The sequence below is a fragment of the Sinohyriopsis cumingii genome, chromosome 1 (genome assembly GCF_028554795.1).
Source record: "Sinohyriopsis cumingii isolate HCF-2022 chromosome 1, ASM2855479v2, whole genome shotgun sequence".
Lineage (NCBI taxonomy): Eukaryota > Metazoa > Mollusca > Bivalvia > Unionida > Unionidae > Sinohyriopsis > Sinohyriopsis cumingii.
Genome location: NC_142961.1, coordinates 123546484 through 123574090, shown reverse-complemented (window position 1 = coordinate 123574090; position 27607 = coordinate 123546484). Strand labels below are relative to the sequence as shown.

The 27607-nt window shown below is 34.7% G+C and overlaps 1 protein-coding gene across 1 annotated transcript; it reads right to left on the bottom strand.

The window, feature by feature from the left end:
- Positions 1-579: 579 nt before the first annotated feature.
- Positions 580-26550, bottom strand: LOC149807797 (acetyl-coenzyme A synthetase-like). The gene is made up of 4 exons (XM_089945835.1): positions 26189-26550; positions 17622-17713; positions 10775-10878; positions 580-705 (listed from the first exon to the last, which is right to left on the bottom strand). Exons 1-4 carry the CDS (start codon positions 26509-26511, stop codon positions 610-612), a joined length of 615 nt encoding a protein of 204 aa, XP_089801961.1. The 5' UTR covers positions 26512-26550; the 3' UTR covers positions 580-609.
- Positions 26551-27607: the final 1057 nt, after the last annotated feature.

The window sequence follows — 27607 nt, the reverse complement described above, 5'->3', positions numbered from 1 at the left end:
GAATCTTCAGTTTTTAAACCTACTGAGAACCTTGCAAGTTTCGTCACTTCATCTCAGATGGCTTGAAATTTATATTGTGGAAAGTATGAGGGAAAACTTTAAATAATGAGCCACAACCATGAGCTTAGAGACAGGCCCTAAAATTTGGTACATGACTCACTTTCTAATGATGATGGAAGAGTATACGAAGTTCAGAGCCAAAATGAAAGTCTCCGATGGAAATATTAACACTACACTAACCCACACTTTCTTCTGCTGGACAGGCAAAGATACAAAATACCATGATTAAAAGGATTTATGGTTGTTGTTGTTGTGGGGTTTAACGCCATTTTTCAGCACACGATAGGCTATACATGGCGGCCAGTATTAATGGTGGAGGAAGAACTTGGGAAAACCCTGGAAAGAACCACCGACCCACGAGAAGCTACCGGCAAGCTTTCTCACATACCCACACTGGCTGAATCTTAGACTCGAACCGGCGCAGACAGAGGTGAGATGGCAGTGATCCGTAACGGAGAGCGCTTTAGACCACTCGGGGCCCCAAAAGGATTTATGGTGTATGAAATATTACTGGACACACTTAAAAACGATATGGTCACTAATATCCATTTACTTAAATAGTCTATTCATACCTGATGTTAGCAAGAACCTGCACTTGGCATCCTGGATTCTGTCAGATAGGGATTCTGATGAAAAACCACCGAACTACCAAACAAAAAAAATACAAGACTAGTGGCATATATATATTTAAGAGATGAGGACCAATCTCTGTCTAATGCAGACACCTTCAGCCTTATCTTCCAATTAAGGAAAACCACCCTGAACGCATAAAGGAAGTAACAACTGGGAAATTTGGAATAACCAATGACATCCCTGTGACAGGAGCTTGGCAAAGTTATGACTTATTGAGCACTTGTGTAAGCATCTAATGAAAACATGAGACCGTTGCTTTCAAAACATAAGAAAATGCTATTATGTAGTGAAACCACTTTAAAATAAGCAACCAAGACACTGGCTCCATCTCTTTCTCAAAAGCAGGCATATGCCAATCCAGAATTCATAAAACATAGCTATATAAATATAAAGCTGTTCAATGAAAATCTGTCACTATGGAAAATGCTACTGCCAGGCACCCATAATGCAAGGATTTACTGTAACTGTGATTGAGTTCTCTCCATTTTGCTGTCAATTTCTGCTCTGTATGCTATATATGTTTTATAGTATGCAAAGGTGATTTTCAATAGCAAAGCCTGAAGGTGTCTGGGAGCTAATACAGTCTAGATGGTTTAATCTGACACCAATTAATTGTACTATATTTTTAACAGACCAAGCCACACATTCTCTAAAAGGATGAAAAAATTATGTCCTTTCACAGCAGAGGCCATATGGAAAAACAAAAATGCATTACGTTTAATACCAGTAGTATTCATTCGAATACGACAGGAAAATGATAAACACATTACAAATTTGGATTCATTTCTCAAGAAGAATAAAGTTTTACAAAACAACTGTCTTTTTGCATTGCAAGATTTTTGCATCTTTGCCTCAGGTGACCTCTGACCAAAGAAAGTCTAAAATACCCAAGCCCAATCTTAATCACAAGTAGCTTATGTGTCGATTTATTACGCATATAACAAGAAAGTGGAAATGATTCACAAAGTGCATAAAAAGTTAAAACTTTTAGTACATAGTTGGTTTCATATATTTTTTTAAATTATGTACGGTTCGTGTCAGTTTAAAGATACAAGACTGTAATACCAGAAGAAATATGGGAAACTGTAACAAGCAGTTGTAATAAATTTTTTCTTATTTAAAGGATGTTCAGGTTTACATGATTATACCTAAATAAACAAGTCTGGACCTTCAATCACAATCTGCTGCATGGTACAGAAGATATTTAAAAGTGGAAAGCTCTTGAGAACAGCGACATGTCACATTTTGAATATACATCACTGCAGTTCTCTCTTCTTCCTTGACATGTCAGCTATAGGCATTTGTATCAGAATTAATTTGAGGCACAGCACCTCTGCACATTCATGGTCTATACTATATAGATCGGATAATATAGACTAACATATACTCGCTTATAACTCGAGTCCAACCACAAACCCTGATCTGCCAACATATACCATAAACACTTACTTGCTATTGGTAACTCTAGACGTCTGCAGTATGTACAAATATTTTTAAGTGTTAGTGCCACTATTCCCATTCAGAAATGCATGAATGTCATGCACTGCGTTAATCCATTTCATGATAGTATTCATTAAAAAATACTTGTATCTACAGTTATTTGGATTTTAATAAATTTAAAATATTACCAATAAAATAAATACCACCCACTGGAAAGTGAAGTGTCCATCATATGTTACCTTGCGTGTTCACACGTGTATTACTTCCAATTTCATGCACTGTTTATAACTCATGCAATAAAAGTTTTGATTTGATTCATATTTTCTTCATAAGCCAGATCTAATATTCCAAAGTAATATTTTCCAAGTTATCTGCCAGTGCATGGGGCCAATATGCCCTTGGCTTGTAAAGGGTCACTCTGTATTAAAGTTGACAATCCATTTGACTGAGCCACAAATTTAATACTTGTTCAGTGCCACGTAGAGTCCTAGCTTGTAAGTCTTCATTTTCTCAGGTCACAACCCTTTGATTGAGCTCTGAATCTGATACTTATTCATTGCCAAGTAATGCAGTGATCATTTGAACTACCTGTGATCTTGCCATACAAACGATACATGTTCAGTTAAAATGTCACTTACAGACCTCATTCTTAGCACCAGCTTATGATAGTAAAGATGATGAATACGAGTCTGATAATAGTTACGATGATTGGACAATGACGCAGTATTTTAAAACTTTATTGGGTCACTCAAACACTGACAATACATTTTTGGGCTTTTTCAAAGTTGATATTAAACAGTGATATTTATAGGATACTGTAACTCACAAAAGTGTGGATTTGCACCTTCATTGTTTATCTGCAAGACACAGAGAATTAATATATTATGGGATGTTGTATATCAGATCAATCTGGGCTAATATTTTCATACTGGTAAGTGACCTATAATATAATCCACGTATTTATCACTTAAATGGCTTTAAAATGTCAAGCATTGCAAATTTCTATGGAGTTTATTACTTGAAAATGTACAAAATATATTTGCAACATATTCCAATTAATAATATAATTGTATTTTATACTGGTTTTGTCTTCATTTTTCCTAATTATCTATCCATTCAGTTTGGATTGTTTATTTTTCCAAAGTGCAACTATGACTCACTGACAAGTCACCTTTTCAGATAGATAAACTTTGACTTAAATTCAGGTTAAAGAGAAAAGAGCTTTTTGCAGCCCTTAAATGGGAGTGTATGAAGCGATTAGTATTTTAGTCAACTTAGTATAGAGTATATATGTAATGCACTTGCAAATCAGGATCTGTTTTTTCTAATACTTATTACTTCTGGAAAACAACACAAACCATGATATTCCTGTGCATTATGAGATTACAGACTTCAGTCTGTGCAGCTTGAAGTTGGATTCAAGTTATCAGTCAGTATATAAGGTAGATATAATTTTAAATATTTGAGACTGAGGAAATCTGATATGGTACTGACATTTCATTCTTTTGTAACGAAAACTGTTACAAATGCCTGTGCAGTCTGACAATGTTTGAACCAATTTCCTCAGCAAAATTAGACAAATCAGACAATAATTTATAATAATTAAATAAGGGCCCCAATCTAGGACATTCTGAGAGAAAGTCTGATACATTATCTGTATTGGATTGAGAAATTCCACTTAAAATTATGTGTGTTACTTGGATACCTGATAACCCCTCAACGACGTGCCAAGTTTCATATATATTCCAAAAAGTATCACTTGCATTGGCAGGAGTCTGCTCCAATATCCAATGCTTACCAACAACTATGATATGAAAGATAGTGAGGCACTACAGTCATTTACATTTATCTCCTTTTAAAGTTCCAACAAGAATACCATGTTAAGTTATAAACCTTCAAAAGTTGCCAGAATATAAATGAACATGAAAAGTGACCTGCTTCTGTCCATGGTGCATAATACCCTTCAAAATTAATACACCAAGTTTCAAGATTGTATATACACAAAAGCATTAGAGAAACCAAATCAAATGCAAGAACTTCATGCAATCAATGAAGGATAAAAAATGTTGTGGGTTTAATGCTATTTTTCAGCACATGATAGACTGACTATACAGGATAAGTGGTGGAGGAGGTACCAGGGCAAATCCAGAGAAAAACCACCATCCCTCAAGAGGAAGCTACTGGCAAGCTCTATCACATACTAGCCTTGAGACCCACACAGATAGAGGTGAGATGACAGTGACTGGTCAATGCGAGTGACTTAGACCCCCAGCATAGAATGTTGATTATCAAGACCCCATGGAGAATAGTGCTTTCAAAGATCAATACATCAATCAAGTTTTCTAACTATGTATAAGTGTCCAAGAAGCTGAGATATACTGTGACCCACTGGCCTCGAGTAGTAGTACACTTCAAGATCAAGACAGCAATAGTTTCAAGAATGTACCTAACAGAGAAACTGAGTCAATGTAAAAAACAGAGAAACTGAGTCAATGTAAACGTTTTAAGTAGGTCAGTGACATATTTTTTCTAAAAGTTAGAAGGATATTCCAAAATGAAAAGATCTATTAAGTTTCATGACTTTACAAATAACAGTGCCAGAGAAATGACGTCAATCCAAACATTTGATGACACTGATGCTGCTGACAGAAAATTGATCACTATTTCTTACCTGAGCATTATAAGCAAGACAAAAATTACATGGAACATTACTAATTGGCAATTTAAGTTTATTATGATGTCCTGAAATTTTTCTTTGAAAATTTCCAAAATCCAAATTAAGAAGTATGAACCTAGCATCAGAAGAAATTTCCCATATTTCTGCTTGATTAAAATAAAATAAAATCTATTGTGACATTTTAAAAAAGTAAACACTAAATTGCAACTACACATGTGGTGTACAATGCTTAAATAAAGAATATTCTTTAAACATACCTTCATAAACCACTGGTTTTGTAAAACAAAATATCAGAATATCACATGAGAACAATCTACTTGTACTAAGCCCCCTGTTTACATCAAAAGCTGCATACAGAGTGTAATTTGTACATGTAGTAACTACATGTACTTTATTTTTCCTAATCATAAAAGACCACTAAGCCTTAATATCATATCCATGCCTTTATGTCCATTATGTAAGGCAAAGTAAACAAAAACAAAGATTTAGCAAAAGGTTTGGCCACATGCATTTCAGCACTCAAAAAACTGGATTGCCTCATGCCCAGGATCTCTCTAAAATTTTATAAAAATTGCCACCCCTCTTCCTGTCAGACTCTTGCCCATGGCCTTCTTAATTTCTGTTTTAGATATTACAAAAAATCTTGTGAGGCAAGGATATTTTACATAGGGCAAGTGATTTTTCAAAAGCCACCTGCCCTTGTCTTGTTCGTGTGAGAAAAATGTTTCTGGAGTGCTGTGTATCTTTACATGCATAGACAATATAGACTACTTATTTATGATCATGCTCTGACCTGCTATAATGAGGACACATGCCTCACTTCCTATGAGTCGTTCGGCCACAGATTCAACAGAGTATCCTGCGAACTGCAGAGATATGCATATAGATAGAAAAGCAACAAGTTTTTAAATTTGGAAAAATATAAATTTATTTACCTATCTGGAAATACTAAAGGGTCCATTTTAGAACTTAAAATTCAGGGAGAAAATTACTGTTCCATTTGGAAACAAAAGTCCTTTAAAGGGACTGACATACCATTGTCTAAAAAAATGTATCTTTATTTAACTAATGCCTGGTGAAACTATGACTGATCAGCACCATTTTTATTTTAGGACCAAACATCATCAGAAGTCATTTGCTCAAAACTTGTGCCATTAAGACCCTCTATTGAGAACGTTCAACGGTAATAAGATTTTCCAGACAGCCATTGTGGTAGCCATATTAGCAGCAAGATTGGCACCATTGCCATTGTGGGCCAACTAGATACATGTATTATAAGTGTTCTGCTGAAAACCCCATGTTAATATGAGGGGTAGCAATAACAAGATTTTAAAGATCAGCAGCATTTTCATTTAATTGGTGCAAACTACTTGCTGACATGACTGTCCATTTGGGGGGAGTAGAAATAAGGATTTTTAAGATTGCCATTCTAGAGGCCATATCTGAGGCAAAATAGGCACCCTTCTCATTTAGGACCAACCAGACATCATAAGAAGTTCTCTGGAGAAAACCCCATGTTGACCATCAATCAAAGAAGAAAAGCAGTAACATGACTTTCATCATGGCAAAATCTGAGGTCAGTTTGGCACCAGTTTTACTTAGGACCAATCTGACATCATAATAACAAGCATACCTAGACTAATAACACATTTTATTTTACTCCCAAACCCTTGAGCACAAATGTTTCAAAAAACAATAATATGTAATCTTAACAACAAAGAGAGAGAGAGAGAAATTAATTTTTTAAGGCAAAATGTTGAAATGCAGCTATCATTTTAGGAAGGACGAGTCATCTGCAAAGTGAGTAAAGCCTAGAGAAGTAAATTTCTGAATTGCTGTTTGATGAAGTTTTACTCTGTGAAGCATGGCAGCAAAGGGAAGCATTTTATTCTTTGCACACACTGTAAAGACCGTGTCATTCTGGACTTTATGATATCCAATGACTCACCAACACCATCCAGCTCTGTGACAGCATATGAATGCAAAGCACAATCCCAAAGATCAGAAATAGGAAAGTGACATTACCTTCAGGAAAACTAAGACTTGAAAATCACTCTAGAATGACTATAACATGTCTGAAACTCCCTCCCAGCAATTTAGATTCAGAAGATCATTTTCTGTCTTGCAAAGCATTCAACAAGCTCTTTTAAGAATTATGAACAACAGCAACATTCCATCTATAAGGGATTTACCATTCAATTTATTATTAATGTCAGTAGGGAATTGAAGTAGATCTGCGATTAGTAGATCTAAATGGAAGGAGGGGAGAGGAATAAAGCAAATGAAGGGATTAAAAAATCATGCTGAATTTTTAAGTTCAATTTTTGGCATGGTATTTTAGAACTTGGTATGAATCACACAATTCTGCATTCTAGAACAGAGCCTGGTACTATAGTGCTGTGCCTTGCCAGGTTCATGACAAAAATTTTGTTCCACCACCTGGGCCAGATTATCATTTTCTGTCATGCCTAGCTAAAAATTCTTCATTTACTTCAAAATATACACATCATGTACATTCTAAGCTGTGCTTTCGTGACATTAGGTGAGTGATGTTATCCTGGTGACCCATTTATACCCAGGAAACAACCTGATTATTCAGCCCTAGGAAAGATGTGATAACTTGGTCAAGTGACAGATCTTCAAGAAAGACAGACAAACAGATACAACACTGGTTAATCATCAACTATACTATACAATGGTTGCAGTATGTATGTTAGGTCAAAGATGATGATCTCATGCAATGGTTAGTATGGTCAATCCTGCCTTAAAGGTATCTATTATAAAAAGACAGCTTTACAAAGATATTAAAAAAAAAAAAAAAAAACATCCAGAAATTAACCTATAATAAACAAACACCATCAGACCCCACAATTCACACTTTCCAAAGATGACTGTTTAAGACAGGTTTGACTTTGGATCTCCAGTCAGCTTTTATTGAGTGTGTGTGTGATTTGGATTTTTAATGTAGCTTTAACAATTTTTCTGTCATATTGCTACAATGTCTGCCATGTGACAGTTTACAGTGATGTCTATCACTGGGGCATCATGCTGCAGACATGTAGCATGATGTCCCACCCAGTCACATTATCCTGACACCAGGCTGACTAGCCTTAACACTAACCTATTAATGCTGAGCACCAAGCGAGGCAGCTGTTGGTACCATTTTTAAAAGCATTTGGTATGACTTGGCCGGGGATCAAACCCATGACATCCCACATCTAAGGTGGATGCTCTAACCACTAGGCCAGACTAGTGGTTAGAGCATCCGCTTTGGATGCATAAAGTCGCAGGTTTGAGTGATAGCAAAGACATAAAGATGGTACCAACAGCTGCCTCATTAGGCGCTCAGCACTAACAGCATGAAATGCTTGTATGCCTGGAGGTTGTATATTTCTCTCAATTATTTTGAATGGTTTTGATTAGTCATTTAAAGTATTTATTTTAGTAATGGTGGCCAGAATAACTAATGTGGTGGAAGACTCCAGGAAAATCCCAGTAAGAACCACTTTCCTAAGGGAAGCTACTTGCTAGCTTTCTCACATACCCACATTGGCCATGCTTGAGACAGTCTCATGAAGACAGAGGCGAGATGGCAGTAATTGGTAAGGTGAGCACTTTAGACCTCTCAGCCACCCGGGGAACCATTAGATATCTTAGCTTTTTCCAGCCAAATGACACTAAGAAACATGCTTTATGGAGATAATTATTACCATGCTTGGAAAAAATTGATGTAACCAATAAAGAGAAAAGGTTGAGATGTATGCATCGTACCAAATACAAAGTGAATGATGTTTGATCTGGTAGGCATATACCAAATTACAGAGGTGCTAGCTAGAATGTCTCCAGATTTAAATGGCCAACATTTAAAAATAATTACAAAAAATCTAAATATTTGTTTATGGTAGTAAAAATTTAATTACGCTATTTAACTTCTAATTTTATGAGTGTCCAAAAGTTATCAGGGACACTGGCTACAGGCAGACCTTCCCACATACCTACACTGGTTGAGAGAGACCTGAACTCAGTGGGGTGAGGTATATGATCTATAAAAATGACCACATTAAACCAAGTTGAACCCGGCATATCGGACACAGAAAGAGATTATTACTGATCTGATCTGGAATGCTAAGATCTGCCTCATAGTTCCGAATATCAAATAGTTTTTTTCTAACCAAATCATGAAAATGAAAATGATCAGGTTATACAAATTTATTTTTCTTCCTTCTCAGAAATAACAAAAATCTCTGGACATTTGGAACTGTAATATAATCATGGGAACAATGGAGGCAGATAGATTAGTCTTCAGAACATAGAGATTTCTAACTTCACTGTGCTAGCCAAATGTGTACTAAATTTCACTGATATCTTAAACAGTGTTGGTACTTTGCCCCAGAAACGAAAGTGCAGATAACAGATGGATGAATGAATGCACAAACAAAAACAATAATGCTGACACTGAAGAGATGTAAACTGCAAAAGGTAGATCTGGACTGTTTGAGCAATATGTGTACCAAGTGGCACAGACAATGTAAATGGTTTTGGAGTTTATCCCTGGAAATGAACTTGTGGATAAGGGATAGATGGATCAACGGATTAAAGGATGCAATAGTCCAAAATTCTCTGGAATACTAGGTCTAATGTGTATACCAAGCCGCAAAGAGAAATCTTAAATGGTTTCTGAGTTTCACAGTAGAAACAAGTGATGGTAATGACTGGATGGAGAAACAATAGACAAAACGATTTTTTAAAATACTTAAAATGAAGAATTGTGGATAGCAAAAGACACATCTGGACTAGCAATCCAATATGTGCACCAAATTTCATATATCTTGAACAGTACAAAAATGTTTATGACCAGACAGACAGAAAAAAAAATAGCTTTATTATCCACCCTCCCATATTAAAACATACTGGGGAAAAATTAAAGACATTATCATTTCAATGACATAAATAACAAGAGCTGACTGTAGATATGGCAAATAGAAGAAATTTATATTCACCATATCTGAAAACTGAAATACAATTTAATACAAAAGTTACTTTTAACCAAATTTTGAAGCAGAGCTATTGATTTTAAGTTTCTCAAATGTCTTATTCAAAGCAGCAGGCCTGAAAATAGTTATTGTTATCCTGAAAAGATGCCTGACTGGTTCTCTAGATGGTGGAAATCACACAGCTGTGTGATAATTTGGCTGAAAATGAAAAGTTCTTCTGTTACCCCTTTCAACACACAACTGATAGCAAGCTGATCTGACTGTAAAATTGTAGCAATTGCATCATTTTGTACAAAATATTGTTACCCTCCACCTCCAAATTTATCTGGCCTTTATCGATATATAGTTTTTAAATAAACAAAAAAGGACGTTTAAGTTTAAAATACGTTTTCCTAAAATTACAATCATGTAGAAATAAACATTAATCCTGTCTAGTGACATGACAGAACTGACTATTCTACTAAATTACAACTAGATGTATTCCAAAAAAAGTTCATTACAAAGTACTTAATGACTTAAACAATTCACCAATTTTTAATATTCACAAAGGAGTGATTGATCGCCAAAAGAAAAAAACAATATACATATCTTTCAATAAGCAATAGCATAAGAAATACCTCTTGCAATTCATGAACTACATTGGGGATAAATCTTTATAATCCTAAACACATTCGATTTTTTTTACAAGACACGAAGTAAAGCCACAATAAAAAATCATACAGAGTTTCATAAATATATCTCAAACAAATTAAAACAATCCCTAGTTTGTTGACAGTTTTTTAAAAGTGTTTTTTTTTGTTTCTGTTTCCAAAATAGCCATAATACATCAAACTGAAATACAGTAAATACTGTCTGCTCTATTGTCTTTGCCACAGTTTGGGCACATTATTTCCCAATACTCCATCTACATCTCGTGTTAAATAAGCAATGAAATAATTCAAAATCAGACAATACGTGAAATGCTGCTTACCACAATGGAATGTATGGCACCAATTCTGGCACATGCAAGCATGGCCACCGAGATCTCCAATATCATAGGCATATAGATGGCCACTCGATCACCCTTTTGAACTCCTGAAAAAATGACACAAGAATTATCTAACGATAACGTCACCCACACTTCACCCAGTCATTTAATCTTCTTTAGACTCTAATAAAATCATCCATGGTCCATTATTTGTACTAGTACCCAATGGTTCATCACACTATTTATGTACTACTTATGCTATACATTGTTTCCATGGTATAAAAACATTTAATGCAGAAATTTCTAAGTATTGGGATTGTACAAAATGGAGTTCTCAATGCCTAGGACTAGTATATTTTACATCCCACAAGTACATGATATCAAGAGTCAAGTTGTGGACAAATGCAATTTTAAGAGCATGTAAAGCCCAAACAGTGCTTACATGATGGAATCACTGCTCGTTTTGGGTACTATTCTAATTTCATCATGTTATCATAAACTGACTTTGCAAAGTAGATGAAAGATATATGTGCAGACATATAACGGCATTGTAACTAACATACAGACCAGTCATCTCATTATTAGCAAAGTGTATCCAGGTGAGATTTATTTCAAACTGTTGAGTAGTAAGCCAGATTTGTAATCAGCTGATTTTGTTAAGGTAGAATTATCCTTGATCCAAAAATCTCCAGTGTAAATTTTGGATTTGTCCAAAATTTGTTAGCTCCATTAAACCCATTTTCACTTTTTATCTGCAAATTTTTTTTTAGTTTTTCTAAATAAAACAAAATTTCAAGGATGATCATGTGAACCACTGCTTAATCATGACAGTGTATACCAATAATGGTCTCTTTGATAGAAGCAACACTTAAATGAACAAGCAGTCATTCTAGAATTAAAATTATACATAACTACCAATACAGCATACATGTAAAAATGAAAACATTTTAGATTACAGCATATAAAAAAATAGTGCCACATACTTAAGAATGCAATAATTATACCAACTACAAATGTTTCCCTTTTCAGATTCCAGCTTAAACATTAGACAATGAAAAATTATGAAGACAGAAAATTGTTTTATTTTTCTGTCTTTGACTATGTTAATACACTGGTGTAAATATTCACGTCAGACTTGGCTGTTGGACCAGTCCTTCACTTATGTGGATCTAAGCATTTTGGGGTCCTACTGGTCCTGGAAACAGCATAACAAAAATGAAATTTACAGGCCCTAAAAATGTTATGGCTAACAGACATCGATTTCACAGATAGTATGTTCATATTTACAAAACATGCTGGACATTGGTAGTTATCATGAGTATTCCTCTGGAAAAGAAAATGTGAATGGTGGATGGATGATAATGAGAAACAGAAGGAAAAAAGTCAAATCTAATGAAAGTGAAAAGCCAATCAGCAGCATATACACTGATATCACAAACTGAATACATGCACTAAAATTTTGCCAAAGAAAATTAAAGTGTGGACAATGGACAAATGGAATAAAAGACAAACAAATATTTAAAATATCTAAACTGAATTGTGAAAATCAAAAGATGCATTTGGATCACTAGTCTGGTTTGTTCCAACTTTGAAAGAGACATCTTAAAGTGTTCAAGTTATGCCCAAAGACAAAAACTGAATTATGTATGCATGGATAAACAAATGTTAAAAAATAACTGAAAACTGAAGAACTGTTAATAGCAGAAGGTACATCTGAACCTCTAGTCCAAAATATACGACTAGTTTAGAGAGAGGTCTTAAATGATTTTTGAGGGTGTTCGTGAGTCTTTACTTGGAAACTGGCCGCGATAATGGAATGATGAACACAAAACAAAGATAATCCATAAAAGGTATTGAAACTTAAGGAATGTGAACAGCAAAAAAAGCACACACAAATTCTGGTCCACTATTCCAATAATACTGGTCCAATATGCGTGAGAAATTTCATATCGACACCTTGAATGGTTTTATATTAATGCTCTGGAAACTATAGTGTGTATAGATAGACTGACAAATGGATTACAGACAGACAGAAAATCATAGCTTTTTAACATCTTGTATGTGTGGATACCAAGTGCTTTTTAAAGCTTATGAGACTGACTTTTTAAAAAAATTATTCATGTCAACAGCAGCTTGAGACTAATTACAAATTATGTCAGATAATAAAAATAATTTCAGGATTTAGTTCAATTTTACTAATTATCACTACCAGATATGTACAGAATTGTTATTTATTTTTCTTTTTTTTTTTACAAACCCTGAAGGGACTCAAATTGGAGTGGATCAGGCAATTCTAAGACCCTGAAAGAAAGGACATGACTTTAAAGTGAAAGTCAGGCCCATGTACAATCATGTGCCAATAGTTTGTCCAATTTTGAAAAGGCTCCACTGACTAACAGCACAGTGTAACTGACATTTTCTAATATGCTTATTGCTTTCTTTTAACATTCCAAAAGAAAATTACATCACGTATAATTGTGTCTTGTAGGTAAGAGCATATGAAGAAAATGAGTGTTTAGCTCATAATGACAGCTCCATTTTCTGAAAACATTCCCAAATCTGTAGTGAATTTTAAACTGACAATTCATCCAATCTGATTAAAATCAGATCTCCATTGTCCTACTTGAAGATCTGACAGTGACTGCTTAGTGATTATGTTCTGGTGACCTATTTTATTACCATAATCACAGATTTTATCAGCTGATCAATGAAGTCTTAAATCTTCATGATGGGGTGACTGAGCACTATGGCTGGAGAGCATCAATGTGTGCCAATTATTTGATTCACTTTCAGATTTCTGAAAATTACATTTTCATTAGCTAATTCAAAAGTCACCATAACATGACCTCTAAGTGGTTGCCATCAGATATTCACATAGGACATTGGAGACATCATTTTAATCAGATTGCAATTCATCGGAAACTCCAATATTACAAGATTTGTACAGCTTATCTTCAGGAGTGAGAGTCATGATACTCAACTGGTCCATTACATTTTTATCTGGATTCTACTCAACAATTCACCATTAATTTAATTCATAACAATAAAGAAAAGAATGTATGCAGTATAATTTTCAAAGCTTTTTCAAAAAGTGTCAGTTACTACATTTATTTATTGGGCAAACTTTCTGCACATGAGTGTATATAAGGAACAGCTCTTAATACGTTAATGGGTATCATTTGTATCACACTTAGTTTTGACATTGTTGTCATTTATAATCCTGTGCAAGTATGTGACAGAAGACATGGTTAACCCTTTACCTCATAGAGCATAGTGACAAAGTGCAGCACGCTATAAATAGAACACCTGTTACCTAGCAGACCGCATCCGCATAGGCATGCCTGTGAATTGTTAAGCAATGTAGTGGTGTTACGTTTAACAGCAGTTTTAACCATTTTACGTTTAAGGTAGACATCTATTATATATGGAAAAATTGAAGAGTAAAGTCCAATTGTTATAGCTGTGTAATTATTTTTCACAGAAGAATATTTAATGTGCTTTAAAATCGAGAGAGAACTCATTCACCGTCATGTCAGTGAGGCCGCGTGACCAACCGTAGCTGCCATTTCCCATACTCGAAATTCACACGTTTTTCGTCTGCGTATACATCACTAAGTCTTCTGAATTTGATAATCAATAAAAACTAATTGCTGCTTACATAAATATCATAGCCTTTACCAAAGTTATTGAATCTTTCGTGGTTGGGATTCTACTCGTGAAAACTTCGTAAGTACTGAATGAAATCCTGCCTGTGAACTGTTAAGCAATTTTGTGTATGTTACGTTTAACAACAATTTTAACCATTTTACATTTTTGGTACACATATATTATATGTGGAAAAATTTAAGAGTAATGTCCGATTGTTATAGCTGTGTAATTATTTTCCACAGAAGAATTTTTTTATGTGCTTCGAAATCTTGAGAGAACTCGTTCACTGTCATGTCAGTGAGGCCGCGTGACTAACCGTAGCTGCCATTTCCGATACTCGAAATTTACAAGGTTTTCGTGTGCGTCTATATCACTAAGTCATCTGAATTTGATAATTTATAAAAACTAATTGCTGCCTACATTAATATCAGAGCCTTTACCTAATTTATTGAATCTTTCGTGGTTGTTATTCTAATCGTGAAAACTTTGTACGTACTGAATGAAATCCGCAGCTGCCATTTTGGAGAGTGGAGATTACGACCCAGTTACTTTAAATAGCAGATATCGCCCAGTGCATGAATAGCGACCACGTGATCTGACGTAATTGTCATTCGCAGAAATGAATGTAGTATGTAATAGGGGGGTTTTCCCCGAAGGTGGCGCTACGAAAACTATCTCAAAATGGCTGATGTTTACAGCAGGCGTCAAAAGGCGCTTCTATGTGAATCTTGCAGTGGCGTCAAAAGGCGCTTCCATGCGAATGGAGTAGAGGCGTCCAAAGACGCTTGTATGAGGTAAAGGGTTAATTAATGTAGTTGTTTTACCTAGTACTTGGAGGTAATGTAGATTAATGACAGTGGCATAAATAAAGAATGGAAGCTAAAAGAACCAAAGTTTCTGAGATATGGAGGTTCTAACTTTACATTCCATATTAAAGCAATAGCACCTATTTTGGATCAAAAAGCATTGTACATCTTTTGTACATATTCCCTTTCAACAGTTTTGTTCAGTGCAATGCCATGCCTGCAAAAGCAGTATACAATGCATTGCCTCTCCCCACTACTACCATCATCACACAAATCAAAGCACAATTTAACCTGTGACGTTAACAATACCTTGACAGAGTGATGCTTGTGTACATTTATCACCACTTTTGAAACAAATCATAATAACATCAGAACACAAAATGTATTATAAGTAAAAACATGTCAAGGATTGCCTACGTCTAAAACATCTGAAACTGTGAGATAGAAGAATCCTTTGTTGAAGATCCTTGGTCCAAACCTGTGTATTGTAAATCACAAACTTAACAAGCATACCATTCCATGTAAATCTGGCAATACATCTAATCAGGCAAATACAATGACATAGTAATATATGTGATGTCAGTAAGTATTTATAAAAAAAAAATGTTCTTTTCAGAAATATATGGAATATATAATATTCCCCAAAACCTGAATTATGGTAAAATATAACTATTTACTTTAGTTAATTCATTTACTAGTACCGCATATCAAAGAAATAACACAATTTTCTCCTTCGGAAAAAAAAACATAAGCTAATAGACCATATCTTTGACCCATCAATTCAGAATCAATCACAGAGCTTGCTCATGTACAGGGACTTTATATGCAAACATACACTCACCGTACATGTAAAATATAACATATCATATAAGTGATTTAACTTCTAAAGATAAACCTAAACAAAATGCATTCTTCTTTTAATCTTGTGTTCTGGCAGAGAAAAAAAATTGTTTCATCTGGCAGTCGAAGAAAACTTAAAATTTTTATACTAACTTGATCTGAATTTTGCAATAATCCCCATCTGACTTTAAAACCATACACCAGGGATGGTCCTGGCTTTTAAAAAGCTGTTGCCAAAAAAATTGCCAACCTCAATATTTTGTCGCCAATTTTCAAAAAGTGTCGCCAAAAAAAGTAGTGTACATTTTTCCAAGTGTTAATTTAGTCTATTAATGTAACAGGCAATGAAAATTACAAAAGATGGATTAGTTAATACTTTAATTACAACAAGCATTAACAAAATGTTACAAAGTGTTACATGAAGATCCGTCGCGATTTTAGGGCTGCCCGCTTGTTGAATGCAGTTTCAAAGTCTAATTTTTCACATCTGTACATGCTGATTCTCATTAAATTCTCGAGAGATGAGATGCAGAGCTTATTTCTGATGTCAGTTTTTATGAGGTTCATCTTACTGAATCCACGTTCACAGTCCTCAGTGCTGACAGGTGACACCAGTAGTCTCTCAGCAGCCCCCCACCCCCCGGCTAGCTTCATAAAGCTTGTAGCGAATTGCTTCCTAAATCCCAAGAATGATCACTGAATGCTGTATAAATTTTCTCGACAAGAAAAAAAAGGATCCATTCCCACGAATGAAACTTACACGAGTCAACACCTGGCAATATTGGACCGTATATATAAGCATAAATTCACACCCAATTTAGGGATTCTTTCACTCCTGTATTTTGAGAAATAAATAATTATTATTAATTATGCAAAACTGTTCTTTTTTGCTATTTCTTGTTGCGGAGTTTAAGTCTCTGCAGCCGTAAATCAGGACTGATGGCAAAAGGAAAAGATCAATGAGCAAAATGCCGCACTGGCGACAGATGTAATTGTGATTTAGATTTTTCCATTTGCTTTGTATTTATACACAGTAGTCGGTACTTCAAAGCTTATCAGTTTTCTATGAAGGTTCAGCAAAACTACTGTATTGGTATATGTATAAAAAAACACCAGAAGGACTAGCCATACAATTAATTGTATCTGTTCTATTCGCGTCTTCAGAAGTCAGTCATTGTAGGTATAGTGCGGCAGCATGATTGACTGTATCGCAGCATACTGTACTCAGTCCAGATGTCAGCATAAGCAGATTATGATGTAACAATGCACTGTAAAGATGGGGTTGTCAATAAGAACAAAGGATCGTTTGTGTAACAGATTGATTCCAATGCATTGCTTAGTCAAGTTTGTGGCTTCCTTTCGTTCTGCCTTTTAATTTATCCAGTCCAAATCATTGATTGTATGTACAAATTAAATAACCAAAAAGTATGTCGCCAAAAAGGTCACCAGATGGGATATTTTTGTCGCCAATAAGGAAAAAAAATCGCAATTTGCGACATTGGCGAAGCCCAGGACGATCCCTGATACACACACACACACATACATACATGTTATACCTAAATTCTTGAGAACATTGGCAAACTTGCAGACTTTAGCCCTGAGCTCTCTGTATGTAATCTTCCCATGGTCATCTGGATCATTGCCTTCCCTAAAAAGTAAATCAGGCTAGGTTAGACCTTATTAATGATTTCGACTTTCCTAATTTTATTCTTCAAAAGGATGCCATTTTGGTCTCAGGAAACCACTTGTCCACTCGGCCTAACCAAGTAAAAATTGTTTATGTAGAGGATAGCTTTACTAATTACTTATCCATAAGCCACGCAGATGCAAATTCACATTATGAGAATAAATCTGTACATTCCACCCTTAACAAATGCCAAATGATGTCAGCATTGTGTAACAGCTAACATGTCCATTCTCAATTACTTTTGCCTACCTACATTTTTATGACCCTACACAAACTTGGTACTAAAATGTATTCAAATGATGAAAATATAGTTCAGAGTGAAAGTGGGTTTAATACCCTTCTAGTACAGGGTCTTATATATATATATATATATATATATATATATATATATATTCCTATTTAGTATAGTATACAAACCTGATCTCACATCTAGCCCTGAACTTCTTAATGTATTCATGTATATAAGTACACTTTTTGGCAATCTAGCATCATTTTTAATGTGGAGAATATTTCCTTTTCAATGTACTAACACATATTTATAAGTTCAATCTTTGACAGGTTGAAAGTTAGAGAATGCAATAATGTTGTGATATTCATCTGGTCAGATGTTAGGCCAGTCCACCCAATATTTTTTGAAGACCATCCAACTTTATTAACATATCATCATAACAAAGTGAAGACACAAGGAAATATTTCCAGATTATGTATTTACTTTTTAGAAGAAAAATGTTGCTAACTTACATTAAAAAATTTATTCCCACCAATTTTCACACAATGCATGCTAATGTACTACATTTTTATATTGGGCCAATCAGAAATCTACCCTTTGAATGGCGCTCTTGAAAAGTTCTCTAGAAAGGTTTGATCAACACTTAAATGACTTAGTATGAAAGTTGGTGAAAATTGCAGAGACACTTGTATTTCTTCATCTGAATGCTATTATGCAAAATCTTTCTTCTGGAAAATAATTATATACTTCCAGAAATATCTATTGGTGCCTTTGCTTTGGCACGAAAGTGCACCAATAATGTTGTAGTCTTGAAAATATATACATCCTGGGGTAAACATAATACTGACCAGACCAAATGAAAAAATCACATCTGGCTCTTAACCTTTGCATCTAACTTGAAGAGATGAGTGATGCCTGAAAAGAACTTATAACAATTAAAATAATCCCATGATTACCTAAAAGTATCACTGTAAATTTGAACAGGATCAAGAGATCAAAGGTTAGATGTGTAACTGCAAACCACGTCTATAAGTTATTTATGCATGGGACCATGTACTTAGGATTTAAATTAACCATCTTCACTCAGAGCATAGTATTTTCTGGGTCTGGAACCATTTTAGTATCAAGCTTGGTTTTTTTCTGTGTTGAGTAAATTTATGACAAGGACAAGTACATGTTGTAAACAATTTGTGCTGGGGACAAGTTCTCAAATTTTCTCTGAGCCTTGTCCATATTTCACAAGCTTTGATAAGGCCCATATTTTCAAACAAAAAGGAAAAACCTATACTGCACTATTATTTCTTCGTAATATTGTATACGGTGGTCCATACATTCCAGCAGGGCAAGCAGCACATCTTCATCCAAGTCCACGATTCCCCAAAGTTCTCTAAAATTAGCTCTTATCTAGCGAATCAACTGTCAATGAAGAAGTGCATAACTGAAACTCCCACCAATAAAACCGATCACCCATCCTGGTGTTCACCTAACATTATTGCTCCACATGCAGGAGGTTGGGTTAATTACAGTCTCTACCAAAAAAAGGTCAATACTGGACTATAATAGCTGGGTAAAATGACTTCTTCCTCCATCCAAAATGTGGCAATCTTTGCAAGAATAGGTTGATAAAGTGAGTGTCAAAAGCTCAAAACATGTAACAAAATAACCACTTCAAACTTTTGTTATTGCATATTTTCACAACAGATTCAAATACCAATCAAAATACTATTAGAACTGAATAATAATGTTAATTAGAAGTTCTCTCAGTTTCACTAGTTGATGTGAACCTGGTTACTGTATAAAATGGCCAATTCAAAAATAAGTTACAGTACATAGATCTTTGTTAGTAGGCTAAGCCTGTACCTAGTAATTTTCATATCCCATTATACATTAATGGTTTTTATAATTTTCATATCCCATTATAAGTTAATGGTTTTTATAATTTTCATATCCCATTATAGGTTAATGGTTTTTATAATTTTCACATCCCATTACAGGTTAATGGTTTTTATAATTTTCATATCCCATTATAGGTTAATGGTTTATATAATTTTCATATCCCATTATAGGTTAATGGTTTTTATAATTTTCATATCCCATTATAGGTTAATGGTTTTTATAATTTTCATATCCCATTATAGGTTAATGGTTTTTATAATTTTCATGTCCTATTGCTAGTTTAAGTTGTCACCAGTGAGCATTTATTGATGCTATCTGAATGATCACATATATGCCAAGCCCGTAAGAGGCATAAGAATAGTTCTTGCTAATTTAAGTGACAAAAAAAGCATAAACTTAGCATAAGAAGTGTAATCCATATATTACTACCACTAATATTAGTACAGTACCCCTACTTTACTAAGCTATGACATCATAGCTATTATATTAGATGTCATAATTACAGTACACCGTATGAAAAATGTGCATTTATTATTACTACTGACCTGCATCTGCTGCTCAAAACACTTGGCAAAAAGGTGCAGATTCTAACGTGGATCAGAACCAGAATACAAATACAAAACATGATTTATATTCAACACTCACTTTAACTAGTATATATTTCTAACTTTAGCTGATTATAACTTCCACAAATTCTGCATGATAAAGTGTTCAATCCAAGTGCTGTATTGTACTACCCTCAAATTCTTTACAAATATTTAAATTAGTGTTGATTTGTTCTTTTTCTGATTGTACATGTTTTGAAGTTTAAAAGGACCCACCTGCTCCAAGAATTTTCTGCCACAAGTCAAACTGTAAAAGCCTGTTTTACTTAATATCTGGTGCCATTTTCTTTTAAAAGTACATACTGGCCTGCTAACTAACATGAATATCATATAATATCATATAATGAATCAGCAATGCAAAGTTTCCAATTAAAGAAGCACACCTGTTTTCTTGAAAATGGGTCATATACAGTTGCTATAAATAGAAAATTAGGAAACTACATGTACAGATCTATGTTGGACAAATGAGCTATTATGCCATTGTTACAAAGCAGTCTTTTGTTTTAGAATAGTCTAAAATTTTATGAAGATTGGAATTAAAGAGCAAAAAAATAAAACAAGTTTTTTATTATTGTTTTATATTTTAATTTCTTAATGTACCAGAAATGTGTCATCCATATACGGGAGAGCGCAAGAAATAAATCAATGAAAAATAATGATTATGTCAAAAGGGTAATGGTTCAAATGTATGTTATCATATGTGTCCAAGTTCTCTCATTGCTAATTATGCGTCAATATTTATTTTTCTCCGATTAACAAAATGAGTATTACCAAAATGTATTTCAGGCTGTAAAAATCCTGACCAGCTTTGTTACATTAATAAGGTTAAATTGCATGTCAAAGACTTAGTCCAAGTATTCCCTGACCTTTCCTCTTCCATTTTTAGTTAATATGACATTTACATTGGGATCTGATGTCCGAGTGCATTGCCTATTGAAAATTGGAATTTGCTGAAACCATGCATTGTCAGTATAGGTAACCACTTACTACTAAGCCTAGCGAACTTAACACTACATCCAGCTGTTTGCAGCTCTCACAAAACACATGCCCCAATTCATGCAAATGGATAATAAGAAAAATAGTTTCAATTAGGTCAATTCGACTTTGTTACAGTATCCTGGCGCAGTTTTTTTTTTTACACAGCAATTAATACTGCCATATCTGCATAATGCCTGTAAACATTTACAAAACTAGTTACCATTTATATGAATGAACACTGTATACATTGTCCTAAGACATCACATAAGACCAAAGACCCTGTCCTGCATTCAATATTCTTATATTCCTTCCAACTCTAATCCCTATCAACTTGACTTTGAGAGCAAGTACTCACAAGCATCTGTCAACATGTTGGGGACATTTGGGGTGAAAATCTGAAACAGACTGCCCAAATACAGCCTTATGTTAGCAAACTCTCATTTCCAAGTAGCACATCTACATGCATTACAAATGTTTTCAATGATACATACATGTACTTCAACAAAAGACATTTTGAACAGCACTGCTGCATTCTTATTAGATTCAAATGTCAACTTTTGATGATATTACAGTATGAACCCTACTGGTAATCCAGTTCTGCATTAGAAACCAAATTTGCCATCAGGCTCTCTTAACCCTCAATGTGCTTGTTGTGCCATTAAGTTGTGCCATCGTAACAGTCTTGAAGTGCTTCTCTCGGTAAAAGTAATTTTTCAGACAAACAATTTAGACATCCAAGTACTTTGGATTGACATGAATGATTGTGAAAGTAAAATTTTTACTGGCATACTATGCCATGAAACAAATATTGTTATTTTTAACTTTGCATTCATCAATAAAGTTTCAATGTGCTTTGTTTAAACTATGCGCTACCTAGAAAATGCAAAATGGCTATCTATCGCACAATTCATCTTCAGATGTCTATTTTATTTAGCTCAAGATAGCGGTGATGACATGATTTATGTTTTAATGTGTAAGATATTACTGAAGCCGGGAAAGAGTTAATGGCTACCAGTGAGTGATTTCAAGCCGCAAATGGTATTGAATATAAGTCTGATTTACATGCTGAATGGACACACAAAAAAGCATGCAGTTCAACAATATTTCAAAATTAAATTTAGAAACTGATGGAGAAAACTAACCCTACAGACCACCTGAGGCTAATTTTTGATGAGACTCTCTTCCATTTGATCACAGATCAAATGAATATTCATGTAGACGAGAGAGTAAATGGGGCAGTCTCGCCTAATAGCCATACAAGAAAACACAGAAGTCTGTCTCACCAGACCCATTAAAACCTTTTTGTATTGGTTATGGCTATTAAGGTGCATAAATCTGTCCTCAGTTTTTATTGGACAGCAACAAACAAACAAAAAATGAGCTGGGATATACATCATAATACTGTAAGCAAGTAACACGTACTACAATTAACAAGTGACCAGCTTCGTAAACTCACACGTGATCAGATAACATATACATGAATGCATAACAAGAAAAACTGCAAAGCTTGCTGAACATTAATTGGGGTTGCAAACTTAATTCTATTATTCAGGATTTGAAAACTAGCAGCAGTCCACTAGCCCAAGGCTAGTAAAGTTTCAATTTTCATCAGTCAGCTTTTATTGAGTGTGTGTGTGATTTGGATTTTTAACGTAGCTTTAACAATTTTTCTGTCATAATGCTACAATGTCTGCCATGTGACAGTTTATAGTGATGTCTAGCACTGGGGCATCATGCTGCAGACATGTAGCATGATGTCCCACCCAGTCACATTATCCTGATACCAGACCGACCAGTCCTAACACTAACCTCTTAATGCTGAGCGACAAGTGAGGCAGCTGTTAGTACCATTTTTCTAAGTGTTTGGTATGACTCAACCTGGGATCGAACCCATGAACTCCCGCATCTGATGCAGATGCCCTAACCACTAGGCCACCGAAGCGGTCAGCTTTTATTTAAAGTATGACCTGCAATTTTCTAAAATATGAATAATCAGATGATGTCCAAGTTCACTCTTTGTTAATCTGATAAATCCTCAAGATTAGATACTCTCATGGATGGGTCAGAACAAAATGAGGATGTTTAAATTAAATCAATAAGAAAATGATTTGGCTTCTTGGAAAACTTGACTACAAGACTAAACTTCCAACTCGTCATAGTCATCAGAATCTCTATTAAGTTTCAACTATTCCATCTTTGCATCATGGAGACATATTAAGTTCAAAGGGTCATATTTGTGGAGAGAAATGCCAAATGCCTATACTGCTATAATGAGAGATCTCACCCTACATTTACTGCCTTAAATCATCTGACTGGAGTAGTGTTACATAATGACCTGCATTAATTATGACTGTACTTTTCTCTTATTAAAGGGGGGGGGGGGGGGGCAGAATTCTGCATTTTCTTGCTATTTTTCTGTCTGGAGAATCATTAATTTTCTTGTGAACCTGTAATTAATATTTTCAAGTAAACTTCTTGGCTGTTTAAAGCCAGATATGTACTTCTGAATAATGATCAGGATATGTAGGAAATAAAATAAAACCAAATGATTTAGATCAGGGGTCTCAAACTTAAGCCACCATGAGGGCATTTTCAATGGCCCAGGTCCATATCACACCTACAAACGTCATTATTTACAAAAAACATCATCTAGTAAAATATGAAACTTTCAATATGTTAAAGTTTTAACCATATAACTTTACTTAAAAAAAACAAAAGTTTCGAAATGAACACTAATCAGTACTTGGAAACATACATGCACATTTTAAGTCTCCTTTTTTTAAAACTCAGCCTGCAATGTTTTGCCTCAACCAGCATATCAATGTTTGCTTTGATATCCTCCAAATGCTCGGCAGTGAGTCCTGATCTTAATACTGTCTTGTTTATTTTCATAGAAGAGAAAAACTGTTCGCATATGTAAATGCTACCATACATAGCCAAGATCTTGGTAACTCCAGAGAGGTAGTTGGGGAATCTCTCTCTCTCTCTCTAGAAACTTATAGAACTCAGGAACTCCAATGTCAATATATTTCTGTTTTAAAACAGTGTCATTCTGAAGCTCATTAACACATTAACCCCAAGTGATGAGTTAACGTGGCTGGAGGTAGTAGCCTACTGCCGAGCTCTGTAGCGTCACGGTCATGCATGACATACTAAAGTGGGTGGTATTATAGAAAGGTAGACAGCTGTAGCTTTACAATGATACCAAATAATCTGGAATATCTAGTTGCACTACAAAACACAGATTTAAAAAAATACATTTTTTGGACCTGACTTTTTTCTACCCAAAATTCGCCTGTGGTCGGAATCCGATTTTGTGTCTGGATTTTAGACTTTTTGGTCTCAGATCTAAGACAAACTGGTATGAACTGCAAACAGACAGACGAGCCTTTGCAAAAAGTAAGATAAGATGGGCATTTGGAATAAAGAGTGGTCTCGATTTAAAAATAATGGCTCCATTTAGCAAAAACAAATTTAAAAAAATGAAGTCCAACTTTTACCCTTCTGCCCACCATGCACGAGTCAAACAGCCAATGAAAATCGATGTTTCTAACACCACTAGGCAGTATGTTATTGAAAGATGACCGGTAATTTGGTGTTTTTGAGTCTATTCAGAAATAGCTTTCAAAATGTGTTTCCTACTCGATTTTTGGGCAAAAATGACAAAAAGCTCCAGGGGTTAATGTGTTAAGAACACTCTTGAACAAAAAGGCCTTCTGTAAATGGCTTTGAGGATTTAGCAATCACTTCACTTATTAGGAAACCTACATTTGATTTGGTAATGTTCGAAAATATTTTTTTTGCTTGGCTTTTGCTGTTTTCAGTTTTAGAACTTTCTTCTCTCTCATTTTTCCAGTGATTAGATCATACATTTCACTGTGCATCACACTGTATGATGACGAACATTATACTCTTTTAGCACAGCTATTGTTTGAAGACAAATTAAAAACACTGAACTTAATCTTTAATCTCTGCCATAAAATATAAATTCTCCCATTTATCCTGGACAACACTTTTTTCTTCCACAAGCATTCTTTTCTTTTTCAACGTTGTAGCCATTTTCGAGGGCTTCACAAAACCTTGCTAAAAAATGACATCAGGGAAAAGAACAAGAACAGTAATAACTAACAATGATGGCCCTTTCGGAAGTGTAGTTTTATCAGTTACTATTAAACATTAATATTGCATTATTACAAATTTGACTATTTTTAGATAATGATGCAAGGGTTTAATGTGATATTTTTGTTATTGTTTTTAATGCATTTTAATTCTCATCCAACCTCTGTTATTTCTCATGACACCTTTTGACACAGATCACTCTGCGGGCCACAGAATACAGCTTGGTGGGCCGCATATTTGATACCCCTGAACTAGACCATAAGACCAGCAAGTTGTTCTCCACCTTTTTTTTTTTTTTGTTTGACTGGCGGCGGCACTACTCGTGCCTTCTGCAGATGTATCTGCGGATGATCGGACCGCGCGCTATTAATTAATAAATTTATTTAGACTAACCTTTGTATCCAGACGGTAAGTATAATCCCTGGTGTTCTTTGACTGGATGTTCATTAACTGTATTCTATTCGATGCCTGTGATTATCACATCTTAGATAAGAAGTTTTAAGAGACATACATTTATCTGGTTAAGCCACAAAAGTATTGAGTAGTTTAGAGACATATGAACCTTTTCATTAAAACTTAAATAAAAATATTGGTGAAAACTACACTCACCAGTAGAATGCAATCTTATCCCCCTGTCCATTTTCCACGTGTCTGTCGACTGCATTGTAACATATATTGGTTTTTGCACCTTCCAGCCACTTTATGGATATCGGGCCTTTGGTGTAATCAAAGTTGTAACTCAAGAATTCACCGGTTTGGGGAGACTCCCAGTGATACTGTTTTGCAATTTCTCCCCAAAACCCTGCTGGATCTTCAACAGATTTCTTGTACATTTCTCTGTATTGATCCATACTTTGAACATGGGCTTCATTTTGTATTGCTGCAGGTGGAACATATAACAAACCAGCCTCCCCGTTCTCAACATCCGCCATTTTTCTACCTCGCGCGTTACTTTACAGGAACTTCATTGGTTAATAATGGGTCTGCCTAAATAGATTGATGGACGGCGATGTACAATAGTGGAAATAGATATAATAACTTTAAAGGAAATAAGGTACTTGTTATCATTGATTTTGCTGAATAATAAAAATAAACAGTTTTGAACAGTTTGTTGTTCCTGTTGTTATTGTTCGTACACTGACACTAATATGATTGCGCTGTTGCAATACAGTAATAGTTATAACGTCCCACCTCAACGTGTACACGAAGTAACGGTACAAATAGTATTACGTTATAGAATACTCCTTAAATATACAGTAAGCCAGCAAATACAAGTTTATTTATTTATTTATTTATTTAATATTATTTGCTTATTTATTTATTTGTCCAGATTGGGGTGTTTATTTTTCTAATGTATGATTTAACCAAGTTATTTTTAGTTAAATCATTATTATATCAACCAAATATTTTATCAAGACCTACACAATATCATGTTCTGGGATCGATAAATTTATTGTTATAAATCCGTGTGGAGTAGATTGTGCTTTTGAAAAGAAATTTTTGAACTTAATCATGTCCATATCTCCGCTACACCAGGTTTTATAAATATTTCGCAGAGTATGTGGATTGACTCCGTTAAACACAGCTAAAATATTACAGGTATCTCTGATCACTTTAGGTATTTGTACATATCTCGGAGTAACATAGATAATATCTGTATTTTTATGCCTTCCACAGGAAAATATTCTTGATGGATTTGTTTGTTTGTCAAGCATAACATCACCGTACACAACTAAATTATTCATAAATCAGTCTAATTCATCTACGGACGGAGCTTCATTAATATCTGTAATAAAATTAATAATCTCATCGCCACCTTCATTTAATAACTTTGCATTTTCATTAAAATCTTTAAGTACATCGTAACATATCTGATTGGAAGACGTTAATTAACATACAAATACGCGTTAACTGTCGTTGATGTTGCAAGTAGGTATAAGGAAGCAGAACCGTTATCAGCTAAAACAGCAACGGAAGTTTCTTCTGCTTTTGAACCAATTTATCAACGAGGACCCTTACGATGGCCAA